We start from the raw sequence: 23,374 nt of genomic DNA, 5'->3' as shown, positions 1-23,374 counted from the left end.
GAGTACATCAGCCTGTCCTGACACCAAAAGACTCAACCTCTTCACTTTGTCAATCATGACCAGGGCCTAGAGGCATTTCTCAGCTGCAAACTCAATGACCCTGAAGAATAGGGAAAGCTGCAGGCTCTCTGGCTCTTACTACCTCCCAGGTGAGCACTGAGGAGGCAGCGTGCTTCAGTGAAAAGGGCACAGAGTGAGATGTCGGGAGACCTGAGCTCTTCTTTTGATTCTGTAGCACATGCATTTTAAGTTTTCTGGGGCTGTCTTATTTGTAAACTGAGGGAACTCAACTGGATAAAAACTGTATTTTTCAGATATAAAATTCTGTGACCTATGATCTTCGCTAAGTTAACCTCGTCTCAGACATGGCAAGAAGCAACACTTTGCTTCAGTTCTGACCATTCTGTCAGTGAGGAATGCTCTTCTGGGGTCCCAGCAGCATCTCGGTCACGTCATGGCATATTCTGCTTCTAACTTTCCTTTCTCACGAGTGGAGTCAGTACCACAGCTGCTGGCCACGTAGGCCTTGTACAGATGATGCTGATGAGGAGGTGTAGGGAGCAGGATACTCTGTATAAGATGGAACTATCTCAGGAAAGAGTTTGAAATAAGGTCCTTCTAACTAAATAAGTACTAACTGGAGTGTGTGGCGCACATGCAGTCTGAGAAGCCTTCTGTGCACAGCAACATTCCTGACATGCTGACAATCACCTCTGAATCTGGCTGGAGTTTGTTCCTTCTGTTTACTTGATAAGCACAGGCCAGACAGAACACACTAAAAATCAAGATGGAGCACTGCACTGTGCAAATGCACCTCGTCTCAAAAGCACAGATGGGCTTTATGTTCAGAGAGGCAGGCCCTTCTCCATGGAGACTGCTGAACACTCCGCTCAATGCGAACCAGTCTAGAATACGCGGCACAGTGGGAGACTTGGGGAGGGGGAGGCATCACAGTTGGCACCCTGAGATTACGGGAAACCTGAGAAACACCTAGAAATCTGCAAAGGTAGAGGAACTAGTCAGGTGGCTCCAAGGATGGGGATATGTTGTCCAATGATGGGCACAAAAGACTCTTGTGCCTCTGGGTTTCAGCTGCCAGGAGAGGGCAATTCGCCTGGAGAAGCAAGGGAAGCTCTGCAATGTGCTACTCAGTGTTTTAAGGTTTCCTGATATAAGGACAGTGGAATCTTGTAGTACAAGCTGTAACAAAGGCTTGAGTCCAGCACAGGCCAATCATGGGTCTAACCAATAACTAAACACAATAAATGCCCTGTGACTCAGGTTCTCTCAATACAGAGGTCCCTTGTATAACAGTTGGAAACAATTCTGTTGCAAATGTAGAGCCAGTGAAACATTACAATCTGATAAGCTCTCTAGACTGCTGGCTCTTCATTTTCAAATCAGCAAAGACCCTGAGAACCCGAGAAAGCTCTGCATCATGTTCCAAGAAAAGTGTTCAGAAATTACAAAATCAGAGGGTTCATGACCCCAGCAAACTAGCTTGTTTTAGTCCAACATTCATTTTTCATTTGAGGAGGCTGAGGTCAAGAGAGGTCACAAGGTCACACACAAAATCAGTAGATAGGCTAGGACTGGTCCCTGGGTCTGCTAATTGCCTCAAACTGCTGGCAGAAAACTAAGCATATTGGGATCACAGCACAATGTTTCTGAGACTAAAAGGAACATGGATCAGTCAAGACTTCTGATGACTGACACTAACCGTGATTTTCCAGGGGATAGTCAATTTCATTCCCAGTAAGGAAATGTGAGAAAGGAGAATACAGGGATTATGAAAATCTCTTATCTATAAAAACAATCTCTTGTTGGAGCCAAAACAGGTATAGAAAATGCCAGAGAAGGTGCCCTGAGGACACGGGGATCCTTCACCAGCTCTGCATCTGAGCACAGAGGCAGGGACGCACATGCTGTGGCAGAGAGAACTGGCCAGGAGACCAGCTGCACGGAGAGAAAGGCAGTGTCTTTAGTAGGAAAATGATACTGCACTGTTCTTGGCCATGCTTGGGTGGCCCCAGCATGATGCCTGGCACTTAGTAGGGGCTCCAAAAATAGGACTTCCCTTCTTTCTTTTTCCTCATGGAACAGGGAAGAATTTTTAATCCTCCTGGCACACATTATAGTCAGGTAAACAAGGCCAGAGAGACTTGTGGCAAAAAGCCTGACTTTAAGAGTTAATGCCCTCTGCAGAGCATTCATAACTGCATCCCCCTCCACACGCACACGCAACTAAAACTTGGAGCTAAGCTGTTATCATGGTAACAGAATGGAAGACACTTTAGTCTCCATTTCTATCTCCCTGACTCATGGACACCTGCCAGGTAGCAGATGGCCTGTGTGGACAATTACCTTCATTTTGCTGCAGTGTATTTAAATTAAACAAAGTGGCCTCTTTGCTGCCGATTTTCAGAGGCCCTCTCAGAGAAACAAAAAACAATGATGGGAGAGAGTTGCTGCAAGTCTGAAATTTAGGCAACCGTGAATGTATAGAGAAGTGGGATATGTAGAGAACAGCCTTTGTCCATTTTTTTCTTCAAGAAAAAGTTAAAAACCCCACATAACTATTTTGAGCTGGTGCTGGCGGTGACTGTGCTAGGAAGATGCAGCTGTCTCATCAAAGTGGACGTGAAATGAGGGAGAGGTGATGGGGCTATCTGATGCTGCACTGTCTGTCCTGCTGTGAGAGTTGGAAATAACTGCCTCACACGACAAGAGTTAAGACTATTGGGAGTTAGGACTGGCAATTGAAGCGCTCAGAGAATGGAGAATGAGGGTGAAGCAGAGAGGCAACCCAATGGCCGTGAGCAAGGAAGCAAGCAATGAATGTGCCTGGACACCTTCCCTGCTTAGCAGAGGCGCCCACCTGCAAGCTTAAGTGCTGCGGAGTCTTTTATTTATTTTTATTTTCTATTTTTTTCAACACCCCTGGTCAGCATGAAAGTGGAGTCTTTTAAAGATGAACTTGGCTTCTAGACACTGGAGAGAGGGGCTAAAGAGTTTTATGAAGTCTCTCTTACCACCGTTAACACACATTTACCTATCATGTGTCTGTTGGAAGGATGAGGCCACCAGAAAGTCTGTCATGGGGTCTCTCTGCAGAGGGGTGACACCTGTTTGTTTCCATATCATGTCAGGAACCTCAGGGCTCACGCATAACCTGTCACTCACTGTGATGGCTGGTGAGGCAAGCTGCGGTAAGACAGGAAGCAGCTATTCTAGGACTGCTGGATGATTTGTGATCACGGTGTTGCCAATGGCAGAAAGTTAGGGTTCTCAATCTTCATGATTCTGTCCCTATTCAAGTTACACTAAATTATATAGAAGACAAAGCTTATGCTAAGAATTAAAGAGTGAGGGCAAGGTGTACAATTATCTTTCTTAGTAGACGGAAGAAGGTGTATTAAGTTTCTGGGACAAAGAAGAACCTATTAAAACTCAAGATAAACCTGTAGATAAAAAGAAAATTGGAATGTAAACTTTTAGATAGAGAAACTCATAAATTCCAAGACTAGCATTACCTCCTTTCTGTTTGTTTCTCCCAGTTTGCCTAGCTCTATTTGAAAATGGTATCCCAGTAGTCTTTTTTTTTTTTGAGACAGAGTCTTGCTCTGTCACCCAGGCTGGAGTGCAGTGGCGCGATGTCGGCTCACTGCAACCTCTGCCTCCTGGGTTCAAGCGATTCTTGTGCCTCAGCCTCCAGAATAGCTGGGATTACGGGCACCCACCACCACACCCGGCTAATTTTTGTATTTTTAGTAGAGATGGGGTTTCGCCATGTTGGCCAGGGTGGTCTCGAACTCCTGACCTCAAGTGATCCACCTGCCTCGGCCTCCTAAAGTGCTGGGATTACAGGCGTGAGCCACTGTGCCTGGCCCGTATCCCACTAGTCTTCACTGCAAGATTTCAAAGCCAGTTCTCTGCAAAATGATGAGAGACCTCACCAACCAAGAGAAAAATACCTATACAATGAATGCCGAACACTCAGATAGCATACTAGAAACAGAAACTAGGCTAGGTTCTCAGGAGGATGTGGTCCTTATTCAGACAGCTAAATCTATTAGCAGGAAGCCAGCTGGGACCTATCAGTGGGGTTTTAAAATTCTATGAGTCTAATTTAAATGTTACTTATGGGTAAGCCAAATTTGTGTGGTGAGGTATGGCACCCTTATTCAACAATGACACTCTGCACTTCATTAAGTCCCTGTTATATGTAACACAGTGGTTAGAGTCCAGGCTTTGCAGTTGGATAAACCTAGTTTGGTTTTTTTTTTGAGATGGGGTCTTGCTATGTTGCCCGGGCTGGTCTTAAACTCCTGGCCTCAAGCAATCCTCCCACATCAGCCTCCCTTGTAGCTGGGATTACAGGCGTGTGCCACTGTGCCCAGCCTAGAGGAACCTAGTTTGGATTCCAGCTGCCATTTACTAGCTGTGTGATCTTGGGCAACTTACCTAACCTCTCTGCACCTAAGGTTCTTCATATGTACAGTGGGGATAACAATATCTACCTCACAGGTTGGTGAGGATGATCATGAAACACCCCACACCCTTGGCTCCATAGAGTGACACCTGTTGTTCTTCTACTTTGAAAGGTGCTAGGGGCAGGGGGCTATGCAGCTGAGGCAATGTCTCCACTCTCAGCAGGCCTATCCCGAGGGAGTCAGGTACGTATGCAACCAGCACACCAAACGGGATGTAACAGGTGCCACAGCAGAGAAACAGAGGAAAAGCAGCCTGGCCTGACATTATGGAACAGGGTTAAGTTTGGTAGAAGAGGTGGCAGCTGAGAGTATCTCCACGGGTACAACTGCAATGGGCAGAAGAGGCTTGGGAAGGGCAAACCAGGCGGGGGAAAGTGCATGACCGAGGCACTGGGCTGGAGAGGAGGCTGTATTGGGGGTGAGACGGGGCGGTGAAGCTGGAGTGTGGGGAGCAGGGAAGACCTGTAGCAGGAAAGGAGAAGTGTCGGCGGTGAGCAGCCAGAGCTGTAAATGAGCAGCTGCAGAGTTTATTTAATAGGCCACAGATAAGGGCTGGGCACGGTGGGTCACACCTGTAATCCTAACACTTTGGGAGGCTGAGGTGGGTGGATCACCTGCAGTCAGGAGTTCAAGACCAGCCTGGCCAACATGGTGAAACCCCATCTCTACTAAAAATACAAAAATTAGCCAGGTGTGGTGGCACGCGACTGTAATCCCAGCTACTCGGGAGGCTGAGGCAGGAGAATCGCTTGAACCTGGGAGACAGAGGTTGCAGTGAGCCGAGATCGTGCCATTGCACTCCAGCCTGGGTGACAAGAGTGAAACTCTGTTTCAAAAACTAAAAAATAATAGGCCACAGATAGGAAAACTACACAACCCGTGGAAAATCCAACTCGCCATCATTATTATTTTTTTTGTTTCTTATTTTTTGAGACAAGAGTTTTGCTCTGTCTGGAGTGCACTCAGGCTGGAGTGCAGTGGCAAGATCATGGCTCACCACAGCCTTGACCTCCTGGGCTCAAGTGATGCTCCCACCTCAGCCTCCTGGGTAGCTGACACCATGCCTGGCTAATTACTGTATTTTTTGTAGAGATGAAATTTTGCCATGTTGCCCAGGCTGATTTCAAATGCCTGGGCTCAAGTGATCCATCTGCCTCGGCTTCTCAAAGTGCTGGGATTATAGGCGTGAGCTACCATGCCTGGCCCAACTAACCACCATTAAAAATAAAATGTTCTGGCAGGGTGTGGTGGCTCACGCCTGTAATTCTGGCACTTTGGGAGGCTGAGGCGGGCAGATCACTTGAGGTCAGGAGTTCAAGACCAGCCTGACCAACATGGTGAAACCCCATCTCTACTAAAAATACAAAAATTAGCTGGTTGTGGCTGCAGGTGCCTGTAATCCCAGCTACTCGGGGGGCTGAGGCAGGAGAATCACTTGAACTGGGAAACGGAGGTTGTAGAGAGCCAAGATTGTGCCACTGCACTCCACCCTGGGTGACAGAACAAGACTCCATCTCTAAATAAATAAATAAATAAAATGTTCTATTTTTTTTCCGCCACCAGTTTTGCTTTTTGTTTTGTTGTTGTTTTTTTTTCAACAGACCATGAGCCAAGAATGATTTTTACATTTTTTAATGGTTACATTTTAAATGGTTATATAGTACCTACATAATATCTGGTTTGGCCTGGAAAGCCTGAAATATTTACTGTCTAATCTTTTAAGAAAATGCCTGCTGACTCCTGCTACAGGCAAAGGCAAGAGGAGCCGGTGAAGGTTTCTAAGGAGGGGAGGGATGTGGCCAGTCTGGTCTGTGCTCAGGAATCAAGCTCTGGGCAATGGCACAGAGGGACTGAGAAATGAGAGACAGGAGACAGGGGTTCTATCAATAAAGTGGCTTTTCCAAAACCCGGTGACAGATAATGGAGGCTGGAATGGGGTATAGGAATAGAAAGAGGGAGAGCAACTTTTGGGAGAAAAAATGGACTTGAAGTTGGCAACTGAGAGGGAAGAGCAGGAGGCTGGCGATGGCTGGCAGGGATATGGTGGGTGCTGATAACGGCATCAGCAGAAGCAGGAAATACGTGCAGAGGAGGGATCTGTGGGGGCCCACCCTTCCGATAGCCAAACCTCAGAATAAGGGGTTCTGAGAACGCCCTGGAGGCGCATATTTGTATCACAGGGAAAGGTTCTCTGGACTCAGAGCAGGGCTTCCAATTAACAAGGGGGCAATTTTACCTGCTAGGGGCCTGAGAGTAGAGGCTACTACTGGTGCTTAGTGGGTAAAGTTAAGGATGCTGCTAAACATCCTTAACAGCCTGACCAACATGGAGAAACCCTGTCTCTACTAAAAATACAAAAAAAAATTAGCCAGGTGTGGTGGTGCATGCCTGTAATTCCAGCTGCTTGGGAGGCTGAGGCAGGAGAATCGCTTGAACCTGGGAGGCGGAGGTTGTGGCGAGCCGAGATCATGCCATTGCACTCCAGCCTGGGCAACAAGAGTGAAACTCTGTCTCAAAAAAAAAAAAAAAAGTTCGAGACCAGCTTGGCCAACATTGGCCAACATAATGAAATCCCATCTCTACCAAAAAAACACATATGTTTTTCTATAACACATACAACAACTACTTGCAAAAAGAGAGTTATCTGGCCCCAAATGTCACTAATGCTGAGAATGAGAAGGATGGCTGAGGGTGACTTAGTCATGAGGTCCTACAGAGGATGGTCTGCCCAGGGCTATTTTCCTGGGTGGTGAGCTGCTGTGGAAAGAAGGGTAGGCAGCCAGCATCCTCAGGTTAGTTAGACCTTCAAAGGGCCCAAGAATAGACTGCCGTATCTTCTGCACACTTGGGATGTCCTGGGGTGGCTACAGATCTGAGAGTCTCCTAGAATCTCTCTTGATTTTCTGAGGTCTGAGCAGGTTAAAAATTGGAGTTGAAATTTCCAATGTGAAAGCAATTAACAGAAAATTATATATACATTTAACTTAATAATACATAATAATAAAAGTACTGAAGGGTTTATGGTTAGCCATCTGTGCAGAGCTGGTGAGCTGGCATGGATCCTTATTATAATAAAAGTGCCACTTTAGCAAATGACATGACATTTCTCAAAAGAAGATATACAAATGGCCAACAAACATATGAAAAAATGCTCAACATCACTAACCATGAGGGAAATGCAAATCAAAACCACAATGAGATACCACCTTACCCCTGCAAGAATCGTCATTATTGAAATATCCAAAAACAATATACTTTGGCATGGATGTGGTGAAAAGGGAATGCTTATACACTGCTGGTGGGAAAGTAAATTAATACAACCACTATGGAAAATAGGATGGAGATTCTTTGAAGAACCAAAAGTAGACCTACCATTTGATCCAGCAATCCCACTACCGGGTATCTACCCAAAGGAAAAGAAGTCATTATATGAAAAAGACACACGCACACATGTTTACTGCAGCCCAGTTCACAACTGCAAAGATACAGAACCAACCTAAGTGCCCATCAACCAATGAGTGAATAAAGAAAACATGGTAGTATATATACACCATGGAATACTACTCAGCTATAAAAAGGAATGGAATATCTTTTGCAGCAACCTGAATGGACCTGGAGGCTACTTTTCTAAGTGGGGTAGCTCAAGAATAGAAAACCAAATGCTGTGTGTTCTCACTTATAAGTGGGAGCTAAGCTATGAGTATGCAAAAACACACAGAGTGATATAATAGACTATGGAGCCTTAGAAGGGAGAGGTTGGGAAGGGGGTGAAGGATAAAAAACTACATATTGGGTGCAATGTACACTAGTTGGGTGATGGGTACACCAAAATGTCAGAATTCACCACTAAATCACTCATCCATGTAACCAAAAACCACTTGTACCCCAAAAGCTGTTGTAATAAAAAAAATATTTAACAAAGTACCACTTGACTGGGCACGGTAGCAACACTTTGGGAGGCTGAGGCAGGCTGATCACTTGAAGTCAAGAGTTTGAGACTGGGCAGGTGCTGTGGCTCACACCTGTAATCCCAGCACTTTGGGAGGCTGAGGTGGGTGGATCACCTGAGGTCAGGAGTTCGAGACTAGCCTGACCAACGTAGAGAAACCTCGTCTCTACTGAAAATACAAAAAAATTAGCCGGGTGTAGTGGTGCATGCCTGTAATTCCAGTTACTTGGGAGGCTGAGGCAGGAGAATTACTTGAACCTGGGAGGTGGAGGCTGCGGTGAGCCGAGATCGTGCCATTGCACTCCAGCCTGGGCAACAAGAGCGAGACTCTGTCTCCAAAAAAAAAAAGAGTTCGAGACCAGCTTGGCCAACATAATGAAATCCCATCTCTACTTCCCCCAAAAAACCAACAAAAATTAGTTGGGTGTGGTGACGTGCACCTGTAGTCCCAGCTACTCAGGAGGCTGAGGCAGAAGAATCGCTGGAACCCAGGAGGTGGAGGTTGCAGTGAGCCAAGATCACACCACTGCACTCCAGCCTGGACACCAGAGTGAGACTCCATCTCAAAAAAAAAAAAAAAAAAAAAGCACCACTTTAGCTGCAGTTAACTTCATTGCCTATAATTTTATAAAATAGCCTTCTACTTTTCTTTTTTTAAACATCAGGGCATCTATATTGCAGGTTCAAATGCATACTGCCAAAGTATGATTAGGAGTAAATGGAGAAGAGTGTTAAGAGTCTATGGAACTTATTATAACATGCATCTTTTAGCTGAAACTAAGCAGATGTTCTTTTCCATGAAGGACGCTCCAAACCTTAGCATTATCGTTACTATGGAACATCAGAACCAACCTGAGGGTCACCTATAAAACCTGTTACCCTAGAGACTGGTACAGCTTCATGATTTGACGAAATGCCTCCAGATGCTCTCAGAGTGAAGTTATGGAGACAATCCCATGCTGAGAGAAGATGCTGAGGTGAGGCACAACAGAGAGGAAGAATGCCAGGGAAACCTGTCCTGCTGGAGACATGGCCAAGAATCATGCAGGTGAGCCACAGGAGAAGGGCATCAGGGATGCAGCTGATGTTTTCTTAGGATATTTTCTTCTGTCTGGAAAAGTGGCAGGTGGGAGGCTGGCATGAATAAACCCTGGGGAAGAAGTTATTGAAAGAAAACCCAGACAATGAAGTACGGGCCACAGGATTTCAAAGTCAGGAAAGGAGAAATCAGTGAAATAAACCCAACTGGATTTCATTCATTCATTCATTCACTCATTCATTCCTCTATAGGCCAGGACCCAAATAGATCTCTATAGACCCTTCTAGGTTTATAGCCTTTCTCCAGAGTACCAACTGGTACAATGATGAAAGGATCCAAAAACTGTGGAGCTGGAAGTTTACTGATGAGGAAAATGAGGTTTGTAAAGGTTACGTGCTTGTTTAGATGAAAAAGAAATGGGATTTAGCTGGCAAGACTCGATTAGTGAGAAGGGCAGTCCATTCACGTGTAATTCACAGATTTAAGATTTACATCTTTGTTCAGTGGAGTGACATTATTTGACAGGAGGTGGTGCTGAGGAGGTTGGACAGGACAAAGCCCACTTTTCAGAGTTGGGTACACTTTACTACTCTATTGAACATTTTCTTTCCCAAGTTGCTGATAACTTCCTTATTGTCCAATTCATGGGCTTCCTTGTCTTATTGTCTAACTCCTTCTTGCAACTATCTGGGCTTCCAAGAGAACCGACGGTCCTTCTCCTGCCTCCTTTTTCTTCTTTTTGTCTACTGTGGGTTTTCCCTAAGGCTCACGTTTATGGTTTCAATCCTCATTTTGTGTTGAAGGGTTCCAAGTCTACATTGCTAGCCCTGTTTTCCCACTGAAATTTCAGTTGCGCATGTCCAAATATCTAGCAGGTCTTTTTGCTTGACTGCCTGGCTATGGGACATAATAGCATGTTCAAAATCAGATCAAAGTCCCCTCCTAACCCAGATCATGTCTCTATTTTCACTTGTTCAGTAAATGACACCCATCATTTCCCTAGATTCTTAGGCTCCAAGCCTACAAATCATTTTTTCTTCATCCTTTTCTGTTAATGCTTTGCTGAGATTCAGTCTGTAGTATTCTGGGGGAGGCAGTGTGTCCTAGGAATTCAATATTCTTCCAGTGGAAGAATTTCTCCAGTTGGCTGAGGAGATAATGTTTTTGGAGGCCCTGAAGGATGGTTTTCATATGCTGTGTGCATTCTGGTCAGGAGAGGAAAAGACAGAAATATAGTACAGGAGGGAAATTTAGGAAGTAGGTAAGGAAATCTCTCAGCCTGACATTGATGAGTGATGAAAAATATTGGGGGGTGTGGCATACACCCCAAAGCTACTTTTCCCTTGTATCCTCGGACTCTTGTTAGGTGCTCAGGGAGTTTTGGGGGAGTGAAATACAAACACCCATCCCCCATCCCCACCACGCAAGACAGGACCATCTGGAAATGAACCTTCTGGGTATGCAAGACTAAGTTCCTGAACATAAAAGAAACCAAAACCATTTTTGTTCATCTGTGATGCTTTCCTAGAAGGATCTTGATGAAAAGAGGGGAAATGAGAACAAAAATAACTCGGGGAAATCTGAATTATATGAGGTATTCAAACTTTATCAGGTCCCCAGAGACACAGGTATGGGGCTTCAGTCACGCCACCCTGCCATGATGGGGCGTGGGGGCAATGGTTTAAAGGCATTTTGTTACTGACTAGCTGCTTCACTCATTAGCTTCATGTTCCTGGAATGTGCGATAAAAAGAACAATGTATAGATAATCAATAGCTTATGTTATTATTTTTTAAAAACTTATCTGGCCTGTGACACAACCCTCAGGAGATCCTGAGAACACGTGCCCTGCTTATGTTACTTTAATGTAAGTTCTTGGTAAACAACTTAGGAACTGCCTTTTCATTTTTTTTTTTTTAACCCACTGTAACTGCTGCTAATCAGAATGTATATTCAGGGCAATTTGAATCTTTGCTCCTGGGGGGCCATCCTCAAGCTTTGGGCTCAAATAGACTTATACTTAACCATAAAGAAAAACCATAGCTGGGCGCGGTGGCTCATGGCTGTAATCCCAGCACTTTGGGAGGTCGAGGCAGGCAGATCACCAGAGGTCAGGAGTTTGAGACCAGCCTGGCCAACATGGCAAAACCCCATCTCTACTAAAAATACAAAGATTAGCTGGGCGTGGTGGCGTGCACCTGTAATCCCAGCTACTTGGTAGGCTGAGGCAGGAGAGTCACTTGAACCCGGGAGGCAGAGGTTGCAGTGAGCTGAGATCATGCCATTGTACTCCAGACTAGGCAAGAAGAGTGAAACTCCGTTTCAAAAAAAAAGAAAAGAAAAACCAAACCTATTTTTAGTATTATAGTGATATTTCCTCTTTTTGGAAAAAAAATAACAACAAACTGCCAGGTCCCTACGGTGAGTACAGGTGCCAAGACCGATGAATACACCCTGCCAACTCTTGCGAGGCCATGTGTGGGAGGGAGCCAGCAGTAGCAGACAGTCTATGCACATATCCTGGGACCGCGACCCAGGATACAGGTTTGTGGGAGAGTCCTACGTATAGCACAGCGATCCTCATTTACCAAGAGACATCTGTACCGTTTGCCAACTTAGGAGGGCCGCAGTGGTGCCTGAGGCCCGGGATACCACTGACCCGGCTTGTGTTTCTGCATTTAGGGTATCATGTCAACCATGAAATAACTTTCAGACTATTTGATGGTGGTATTTGTGTACGATTTCTCTTTTTATCCTCCAAAAGGCCAGGCTCACTGTCTTGAACATATATAGCAAAACACTGCTAAATAAATAAATGAATGGCAATCCTTTGCCTTTTGGGAAGTAGACTCAGGCTTCTATTTCGGAAGATTAAGAGCCAGGGAGCCCAGAAGATTGCAGAAGCATGTGAATCTGAATCGCTTCCCAGTGAGACTGTATCCAAAGGCTAATAAGGGAACGCGACCCATGAGGCATGCTAACACCAAGGGGTTCACCAACAATCTCTTTAATGGCCAAAGAGGAGGTTTCTTTTTCTTGTTGCATAGGTTTGTTTTTTTGAAAGTACTTTCTCTTAAACTTACAAAGTTAGTATTCATGAGGTTTATGTGAGCCCTTGTGGGGCTAACTAAACATTGCTAACTAAACATTAAGTGCCCTTCCTTTGAGGTATATTTGGTAGAGCTGTGATCAGAAAGGGGGGCTTCCTGAAGCCAGGCCAAACCATGCTCTCTTTGGTATAGCTGTAGGTGGGTATTTGTCTGGGTCTTGGAAATCAGATAGGGCATGATGGATGGCAAGATCCCACGTGATAGCCAAACTCACTGAAGTAAAAGGAAAGGTCCCAAGTGTGGCAAAGTTCTCTTAGCCAATTCCCCAAGATTCCACTAATCACATTATTTTCAGAGTGCCAGGTATATTATCCTTTGGCCCACTGCCCCACTACCTAAGCTGGGCCAAGGCCACCCTGAAGGAGCTTCCTATCCTTACATAACTTTTACTGTCTAAAGTTACAGTCTTTAAGCCTGATGATCATTATATAAAATGTTCTATTAAATGTATATAAAGTCTTTTTAAGTCTTTAAGCCAGATGATCATTATTAGATAATTAACTTCTAATAGGAGAGATCAGATAAATGTTGGAGGAAACAAATCCTTCATGAATAAACAGAACCCCTTTCCTTGGATAGCTCAATGAATGTGGTATTAGAGATCCAGCAGTGAAATTTTATGGTGCACTGAGTCACTGGGAAAAATGGAAGCCTAAAATGCTCCTAGAATGAACTTGTACATCTGAACTGTTTCCAGACTAGGATTGAGATATTGTTTGATTGAGACCAGAGAGGCCCATAGCTCAAATGCACCAACGGTCATAAACACCATTGCCAGTAGGGACCTGATCAGTCTGTGGTGACCCTAGTGTCCCTCTGTAACATGCTGATGAATCCTACAACCATATTTCTGACTGTAAGCACTGGGCTTTTACTGAGCAATATTTAAAATATTTTCAAATGATGCAAATAACTATAGATATCCTGCATTTTATAGATTATTATCTTTAAAAGATAAGGTGATTTTTATGCCATGTATCAGTATATTTTCTTTAGACAGAAATAACAATAATTAATAATAATACTAATCAGCTTGGTGTTTGTATTTTTTTGGTAACAAAATTTTTTCAGATTCCTCTTTAAAAAAATTATTTTCATTATTTGCTTTCTTGGGAAATCAGACACCTTTTTTTTTGAAATACTTTAAGTTCTAGGGTGCATGTGCACAACGTGCAGGTTTGTTACATATGTATACATCTGCCATGTTGGTGTGCTGCACCCACTAACTCGTCATTTACATTAGGTGTATCTCCTAATGCTATCCCTCCCCCCTCCCCCCACCCCACGACAGGCCCCGGTGTGTGATGTTCCCCTTCCTGTGTCCAAGTGTTCTCACTGTTCAATTCCCACCTATGAGTGAGAACATGTGGTGTTTGGTTTTTTGTCCTTGCGATAGTTTGCTGAGAATGATGGTTTCCAGCTTCATCCATGTCCCTACAAAGGACATGAACTCATCCTTTTTTATGGCTGCATAGTATTCCATGGTGTATATGTGCCACATTTTCTTAATCCAGTCTATCATTGTTGGTTCCAAGTCTTTGGACATTTGGGTTGGTTCCAAGTCTTTGCTATTGTGAATATTGCCACAACACACATACGTGTGCATGTGTCTTTATAGCAGCATGATTTATAATCCTTTGGGTATATACCCAGTAATGGGATGGCTGGGTCAAATGGTATTTCTAGTTATAGATCCTTGAGGAATTGCCACACTGTCTTCCACAATGGTTGAACTAGTTTACAGTCCCACCAACAGTGTAAAAGTGTTCCTATTCCTCCACATCCTCTCCAGCACCTGTTGTTTCCTGACTTTTTAATGATCACCATTCTAACTGGTGTGAGATGGTATCTCATTGTGGTTTTGATTTGCATTTCTCTGATGGCCAGTGATGATGAGCATTTTTTCATGTGTCTGTTGGCTGCATAAATGTCTTCTTTAGAGAAGTGTCTGTTCAGATCCTTTGCCCACTTTTTGATGGGGTTATTTTTTTTCCTGTAAATTTGTTTGAGTTCTTTGTAGATTCTGGATATTAGCCCTTTGTCAGATGAGTAGATTGCAAAAATTTTCTCCCATTCTGTAGGTTGCCTGTTCACTCTGATGGTAGTTTTTTTTTGTTTGTTTTTGGAGATGGAGTCTCGCTCTGTCGGCTGAAGTGCGGAGTGCAGTGGTGCGATCTCGGCTCACTGTGAGCTCCGCCTCCTGGGTTCATGCCATTCTCCTGCCTCAGCCTCCTGAGTGGCTGGGACTACAGGTGCACAACCACGCCCGGCTAATTTTTTGTATTTTTAGTAGAGACAGGGTTTCACCGTGTTAGCCAGGATGGTCTCGATCTCCTGACCTCGTGATTCACCTGCCTTGGCCTCCCAAAGTGCTGGGATTACAGGCATGAGCCACCATGCCCGGCCCAGATTCTTTTTGATAAAGGATATTTCTGAGTGGATCTCCTGAATGGATCTATCTGGGAGTGCCTTGAGCAAAATCACTGCTATAGGTACGTCAACTAGTTATGTCCCTTATAATTAATACAATTATTAATTCATACAGAGTATAAGTCAAAATCTTATAAAATTGGTTAATATTGGTTATCATTCAGCAAATATTTATTGAGTATCTACTGTATGGCAGGCTGGGCTACAGGCGGGGGATGTAATAGTGAAAAAGGCAGAAGTGGTCCTTTAATTGCCGTCTGATGATGATTATAGGCCTAACTGACCCGTGCTCAACTGATGCGACCTAATTCCTGAGCCTGTTAAACTGCAGGGTAAATTATGGGCTGAACAGTCACTCAGTGAAGTCTTATCTGAAATAGCCAGGCAATTTACCCCTCCATTATAACCCTTAGATCTGAGAAAAACAGAAGGGAAAGAGGGGGGAAGAGAGAGAGGAAAGACAGAAGAATGTCAGTGGAGGTACTGATGCCATGCAAAGCACCACAGAAGTGGCTGAGGCTGAAGGCAGAATCACAGCACCCAAGCTTTTAAAGTAACAGTTATTGCCCATTTCTCTCAAGTTTCCCAAATGCCAAAGTAACCCTGTGATACTATGATATAACCAATATATATTTGGTCTCCATTCCAGATTCCTGGCATAAGAGCTTCTTTTTTTTTTTTTTTTTTGAGACAGAGTCTCGCTCCGTTGCTCAGGCTGGAGTGCAGTGGCGTGATCTCGGCTCACTGCAACATCCACCTCCCAGGTTCAAGCGATTCTCCTGCCTCAGCCTCCCAAGTAGCTGGGACTACGGGTGCATGCTACCATGCCCGGCTAATTTTTGTATTTTTAATAGAGATGGGGTTTCACTATGTTGGCCAGGCTGGACCAGAGTTTCTAAAACCCGTGATATGCGTGTCTTTTGCATGCTAATGAGATGACCGGGCTTCGGGAATCTTGGATAGCTTCAGGATGGGGACTGGTTGCCAGAAAGACCACGGCATTATTAGAGGGTTGAAAGTTTCAGCCCCTTCCACCAGGCCTTGGGGAGGGGAGAGGGGCTGAAGATTGAGTTAATCACCAATGGCCAATGAATGAATCAATCATGCACACATAATGGAACCTCCATAAAGACCCTAACTGAGGGGTTCAGAGAGCTTCCGGTTGGTGAGCATGTCTATATGCCAGGAGGTGGTATATACCCCAACTCCATGGGGACTGAAGCTCCTGGACCCTTCTGGAACTTGCCCTATGTACATCGTCACCTTGGATGGTCACCTGTGCCCTTATAATAACCTTTAAAATCACTAGTAATAGTGAGTAAAGTGCTTCTCAGAGTTTCATGAACCATTACAGCAAATTATTGAGCCTGAGGAAGGGGTTGTGGGAGCCCTGATTTGTAGCCAAGTTGGACAGAAGTGTGGGTAATCTGAAGAACCACTACTTGTGATTGGTGTCTGAAGTGTGAGGCACTCCTGTGGGACAGAGCCCTTAACCTGTGGGCTCTGCCCTAACTCCAGGTAGTGTCAGAATTGAATTAAATCGTAGGACACCCAGCTGGTGTCTGCAGAGAACTGAATTTTTTGGTGTAAGAAACCTACACATTTGGTGTCAGAGTGTTATCTGGGTAGAAAGAGATCCTGGTAGTAGTAAGCAGTAAATCCCTAAGGGGAATGAAGCAAGAAGGTGGACACTATCAAAAGTTCTCTATAATGGATTTACATAGCCAGTTTTGGGAAGCACATCTAATAAACTCTTCATTTTAAGTGTTTTACAATTCTTTTCTTTTTAAAATTTTGGCCGGGCGTGATGGCTCACGCCTGTAATCCCAGCACTTTGGGAGGCCAATGCGGGTGGATCAACTGAGGTCAGGAGTCCGAGACCAGTCTGGACAACATGGCAAAACCCCATCTCTACTAAAAATACAAAAATTAGCCCAGTGTGGGCGCCTGTAATACTAGCTACTCGGGAGGCTAAGGCAAGAGAATCACCTGAACCCAGGAGGCGGAGGTTGCAGTGAGCCAAGGTCGCACCACTGTACTCCAGCCTGGGTGACAGAGCAAGACTCTGTCTCAGAAAAAAGAAAAAAATTTTCCCTACCTGCAAGCTAACAAGTTATACAATTATTTTCTTACCCATTTAGGGTAAGACATTTTGATAGGAAAGAAATTAAACTACACCAGCCAGAACCTGGAAGGAAGGAAGGAAGGAAGGAAGGAAGGAAGGAAGGAAGGAAGGAAGGTAGGTTGGTTGGGTTAGGGTTATATCACAGTTCTGTGTTAAATACGCCTATGTTTTGGCCTGTCACTCAATAATGGTGGAGATTAAACAGAAGCTAGTTCTAAAGCTTTATAGTCTCTTCAGTTGTACATCTGAAAAACATTGAATTATGTAAAGTCATTCAGTCCAAATTTGAGCCTCAGAGCTGAACTTACATGGGTCCAGTTTAAACCTGTGAAGTGAACAGAAGGATATTCCTATCTAAGTCAACAGAGCAGCACTTCTTGCCTCATACCATGGTGGGGAAAGCTGAGGAAAAAACAAATTGTACCAATTCACGCTATGGACAGTCCTATAAGACTGTAAGGACTTGGACATGAGCTCAGGCCCCTGGCCATGGAGAACTCCCAAGATATACCTACAGTGGCTCATTAGAGGCAGCCTTCAGCAGTCTAGGTTCTCATTTTGCCAACTTCAAGGGGATGGTGATCTCACACAGAATGAAAGGTCACTGAAATGGACACGTTATTTAATCCCCTGTCTGCTCAAGGCTAGCTTTAAATTGACCTGAGAACTAATATCACAGCAGTGGCAATTCCTGTTTCTTGGATTACATGGTAATCCATAAAAATTTTAAAAATTAAATGTCTACTGGAAGCTCTACTGCTACGTCTAAGACCAATATCCACAATGCCTGCCCTCTTCTGAAAGAGTTTTCAGGTGAGGTGTCAGGTGTTTCCAGTCTGTGCTCACTTGGAGCTGGCACACGCAGAGAGAGATCAGGAGATGCTGTTAGTCTGGGCAGACTGTTGGAAGTAGGTTTGCAGCAAGTAGCTGCAGCTGCGAAGTGCATCTCTGGGGTATGGAGGGCTGAAGAGAAGGAGGGGAGGCTAGTGGTCAGCAACAACAGGTGAAGTGACACCCTGGATCATCAGGAAGGGAATACTTCATAACAAGGGGATGAGACCATCAGGAGCTGGAAGGATAAGTAGTCTCCTTCCTCTCCCTCCAACAGTCTCATTCATTTGTCTACTTGGGGGAGGTATTTCCAACATCTGCTTCTCCGGGACTTCTAGACAAACTGGAGGATGAGACTTCCCAGCCCCCTTGAGGTGAAGTGTGGTCATGTGATTTGCTCTGGCCAATGAAATGGAGAGGAAGTGATGCGTGTCACTTCCTGGAAGAAGCATGTAATGGCTGGGCTTGATTTGCATCCTGTTCGGCTTTGCCCATGTAAATGTACCTACTGATGCAGAAACGCCAGAGATGGAAGCAATAAACTCTGTGTGAATGAAGAAAAAAGCAAAACCAAACCTAGGAAAAACCAAAACAAGTGCACTTTGGTTCCACGAAAGCCATCAGATTTCTGGGTTGTCAGCCACTCTTGATGCCATGTGCCATCTTCTTTCCCCCTGACAGTCTGTCTCCTCTGTACCCTCTTCTCACCTCCTCCCCTCACTACTGATCTCTTCTTTCCTTTCCTCTTGCCTTTACTCTATGGTCCCATTGCTCTCCTAGCTAGAAATTATAAGTATAATGTTCTATATTCCTAACCTAAAACATGTATACATTTGTGTTTTTTAAAAAAATGGGTAGGCTGGGTGTGGTGGCTCACGCCTGTAATCCCAGCACTTTGGGAGGCTGAGGCAGGCAGATCATGAGGTCAGGAGTTCGAGACCAGCCTGGCCAATATGGTGAAACCCTGTCTCTACTAAAAATACAAAAATTAGCTGGGCGTGGTGGTGCGTGACTGTAGCCCCAGCTACTCAGGAGGCTGAGGCAGGAGAATTACTTGAACTTGGGAGGCGGAGGTTGCAGTGAGCCGAGATCATGCCACTGTACTCTGGCCTGGGAGACAGAGCGAGACACCGTCTCAAAAAAAAAAAAAAACGGCAAATTTTAAAAATTAAACGTTTTGTATTTCTCTCCCAAAGGATAAAAAAGCTCCAAGGTAAACGAAAACTCAGCTTCAGCTTAAAAAATGTATGCTTTGAAACCTTACTATGTTATATAAACATATGGTGCTAATATTGTGGATAAGCCTGCAATTGACTTTCTTGTGTGGGTCAGTGGCTATCAGGATAAACAGAAACAAACATAAACCTCCCCCAAATACCATGCAATAGCCACACAGCTCAGAAAAACCCGAGCTCCGTCTGGAGTAGGTTCTGAACAGGAAATCACTGCAAGTGGAGTCAGTGTCTCAGTCGTCGTCAGTAATTTTGTTAAGGAGGCTGGCACAGCCCCAGCATCCAGAAGCCTAGTCGAGACTGCAGGACATCTATAGTTAGCAAAAGAAGTCCTCATTTTCATGCACATTCATTCATGACATGAGGTCACCCCAGCACCCTGAAAGTTGTTTCAAGCAATTAAAATCACTCCAGACACACAACAACAGAGAATGAAAGAGCAGGAAAATGCAATGGTAGCCTGGCTAATCATGCACACTTCAATGCGCACAACAGATGGGTACTTACAAGCTCTGGTTTTAAGTAAGAACATGCTCTACTGGGTAAACATGCCTTGAACTTTTAGGCCATTTTACAACACCATGGGGAGAACCGCTGGGGGTTTTACACATAAAACCCTCTTCAGAGATGATGTGCGGGGAGAAGAGGAGAAACATTTATATGAGGAAAGGAAGAACGTGCAAAGGAGCGAGAGTCCGGCGGGAAATTCCGAAGTTCACTTACTGCCTGCTTTTGCTCTTCCTCCTGGAGTGTTGAAGATGAAAAAAAAAGGCAGAGGAAAAAAGGAGAGAAATTAATGCCCATCACCACAAACATTGGTCAGAAATGATAGAAAAATCAGGCAAACCAGGCCAGGCCCACAGGTGCTGAGATCAAAGGCCCCGTCCCCCACAGGAGCATCAGAGGACGAAGCAAGCAGCAGGCCTCGGCCCGGTGAGTGATTCAATGCTAACTCCTAGAGCTAGAAGGAAAGAACCTTAGAAACCACCTCGCCAACATTCTTACTATAGATCAAACAGGCCTAGAGGGCCTGACCTGCCTAAGGTTCACATAGCTATTTAGGGGAATCTGAAAGAGGAAGTGCAACCATGACTTGAAATTGTAATAATAATTCTATATTCATCATTCATGATATTCACATGTGTTTAGGTACATTTATCGAGGCAAGTGGTTTTTGATGCATGGAACACAGACCAGCAGCATCGACATCACCTGGGAACTTGTCAGAGATGTAAACTTTGTGCCTCACCCTATCCCCACCAAACCGAAGCTCTAGGGGTGGGCCACAGCAATGCGTTCAATCTTGTCTCTGATTCTGGTGCATACAAGTCTGAGACCCACTGCCCTCCCTCATCACTTCCCAACTAGCAATTCTGCCCACTACAGGTTCTTTTCTTATTTGGTCCCCTCTCCACACTAAACATGTTGGAACTGTATCCCCGTCTACTTGCTTTCAGGCACAGTCTTTTTTTTTTTTTTTCAGTGAGTCCCATACATACACAACTTCCCCCAGTAAACTGGAAACTGTTTGGAGACCCTGAAAGGTCATTCAAAAAAGAATTCTTGACCTCAGTTTTTCATTAATTCAATACAGGTTTATTTAGTACCTCTTATGCAGAAAGCACTGGAAACAAAGAAATGGTCTCTGTCATCTAAGTCTATCTATCTATCTATCTATCTATCTATCTATCTATCTATCTATCGACAGAGTTTCGCTCTTGTTGCCCAGGATGGAGTGCAATGGTGCGATATGGGCTCACTGCAACCTCCACCTCTGGAGTAGCTGGGATTACAGGCATGTGTCACCATGCCCGGCTAATTTTGTATTTTTAGTAGAGATGGGGTGTCACCATGTTGGTCAGGCTGGTCTCTAACTCCTGACCTCAGGTGATCCGCCTACCTTGGCCTCCCAAAGTGTTGGGATTACAGGTGTGAGCCACTGCACCTGGCCGGTCTCTGTCTTTTAGAACCTTATGGTGATGGAACACAGAGCAGGCACTTGCTGGCTATTAGCTGACTGCCCAAATGAATGCACTATCAGACACTGCAGGAAAAAGGATAAAGAGAACACTTTCAAGTTTCTCTTTCTTCAGTTCTTTGCTACTCATCTACTCTGTCTTTTAATGGGCCTCCTCCACTTCCTCCTTCTGTGCCTCACCATGGGTCACTGTGGTCAGGGAGACTCAGCTCTTTGGCCTAGTATGTAAATCTAAAAGCTGTGCAATGGTTCTATTTAAATTGGAGCAATCCATGCAGCCAGTCTTTACTGAACATGTACGTGCCTAGGAAGTCTCAGGAATGGGTAAGTGCTCCTGCTCCCACACAGTCTACAGACCTGGGTGCAATGGTGAGAAAGACCTCAGTAAAGCAAAGGAATTACGAAAGGGAGAGGGTGAGTAAACACTTGGAGAACATAATTTTTATTACTGCAAGGGACAGACAGGGACTAGAAATAAATGGGCACCGAGAAATCTCTTAAGGAGACTCCCAACTCAGCACAGGAAGGTGCTCTTCACAATCAAAGCCAGATGCTGGATGCCTGACCAAAGCCAAACTCACAGGAGCCTAGGCACAGAGCGCTGAACACTGGCTCTGGCAGCGGGAAGGAATTAGAGCGCTTCTGCTTTTGCACCTGCTTTGCAGTTAGGAAGCAAGCTCTCTTCCTTGCCAGACTTCCCTTTGGGGCAGGACACTTTTCTTATATTCTTGAGGCAAGGCAGTCATAGTTATTAAACATAGTTATTAAACATAGTTATTAAACAATTATAAAATGTGTTTTCATTGCTGGCACTGTGTTGAAGTGGAAAGTGCGATGGTTGGGGAGGGATGGGGCAATCCTAACAGGCTGAAATTGTATCCGAGGTCAGAAGACCAGTATGTAATTTCTTAGAACTGTTTCTAAGACATCTCCCTACTTCCACAGTTTTCTCCAGGTTTGGTATTAAAGAGAACACTGCTGTGGCTCAACAGAATAGGGAAATTCAGAAAGCAATGTTTCATACTTGGACATCTGGTGATTGCAATTTAAGTTTGTCAGAAGAGAAACCGTAATTTGCAGTAGATATATCAGGTTAGGCTGGGGACAGTGGGCAGGGCAGCGCTTCCAGGACTTACAGGCCTTCCATGTGGCCTGGTACTGGGGAGAGAATGGACTTTGGCAAAGTGTTATTTAGGATAGTGTTGTATAATTTAAACTCACAAAACTTATTCAGATAAAGCCCTTAAGGCTCTGTCAACACAGTAAACAGGTCAGATCCCAGGTCTGAGAACCTCCGTGTTATCAACTAGTCAGGTGGGGTCACTAAATATTGACTGATGACAAGGGATAGAGCCAACGTGATTTAAAAGGGGGTAATACCTTAATTATAAAGTGTAAACTTAGAACTGCTTATGTCACCTAAAAACATGTGAGTCTCTTCCACATGAATGAGGTCTGGCAAGGTGGCCAAAGCAATGACATAGCCACTGTAGTCATTTACATAAAAATTTACACTCAAACTAGATAAGCATTTGCAAATGAGGTTGAAATTCAAAACTGCAGAATTCATCTGGTAAATGTAAATGAGTTTCCTTTTCTCTTCCTTTTTTTTTTTTTTTTGAGATGGAGTCTCACTGTGTCGCCCAGGCTGGAGTGCAATGGCGCGATCTCGGCTCACTGTGACCTCCGCCTCCTGGGTTCAAGTGATTCCCCTGCCTCAGCCTCCTGAGTACCTGGGATTATAGGCATGCACCACCACATCTGGCTAATTTTTGTATTTTTAGTAGAGGTGGGATTTCACCATATTGGCCAGGCTGGTCTTGACCTCAGGTGATCCACCTGCCTCGGCCTCCCAAAGTGTTGGGATTACAGGCATGAGCCACCACGCTTGGCCTGGTAAAATGAGTTTCAAAAGCAATATCAGACAAATGGAAAATGAAGTAGAACATGGATTAGAAACACCAACACATAAACACTTCTAGATTAAATAGGAAGTTTTTTTGAGGTCAGTAATTAATTAATACTCATTAATCAGGTAAAAAGCATAAGGGAAAGATATGTAGAGAAACATGAATGCCTGAGTGTCAGTCTACATTATGTCATTAAAAAGAATAAAGGGTGGCTCACGCCTGTAATCCCAGCACTTTGGGAGACCAAGGTGGGTGGATCACCTGAGCTCAGGAGTTCG

General features: G+C 44.5%; 1 protein-coding gene across 43 annotated transcripts in view; it reads right to left on the bottom strand.

The window, feature by feature from the left end:
* Positions 1-23,374, bottom strand: part of DTNB (dystrobrevin beta) — a 296,524-nt gene that overhangs the window by 23,248 nt on the left and 249,902 nt on the right. For 24 of the 43 annotated variants that reach the window (XM_016948165.3, XM_016948172.3, XM_016948177.3 and 21 more), the window contains one exon: positions 19,932-19,952. The exons of the other annotated variants lie outside the window; for them this stretch is intronic. In XM_016948165.3, coding sequence (XP_016803654.1) covers positions 19,932-19,952 — 21 coding nt within the window. The remainder of the gene's footprint in view (positions 1-19,931; positions 19,953-23,374) is intronic. 43 annotated transcript variants of the gene reach the window in all.

Source organism: Pan troglodytes, chromosome 12, assembly GCF_028858775.2.
Source record: "Pan troglodytes isolate AG18354 chromosome 12, NHGRI_mPanTro3-v2.0_pri, whole genome shotgun sequence".
Classification (NCBI taxonomy): Eukaryota; Metazoa; Chordata; class Mammalia; order Primates; family Hominidae; genus Pan; species Pan troglodytes.
This window is presented reverse-complemented; position numbering and strand designations above follow the sequence as displayed.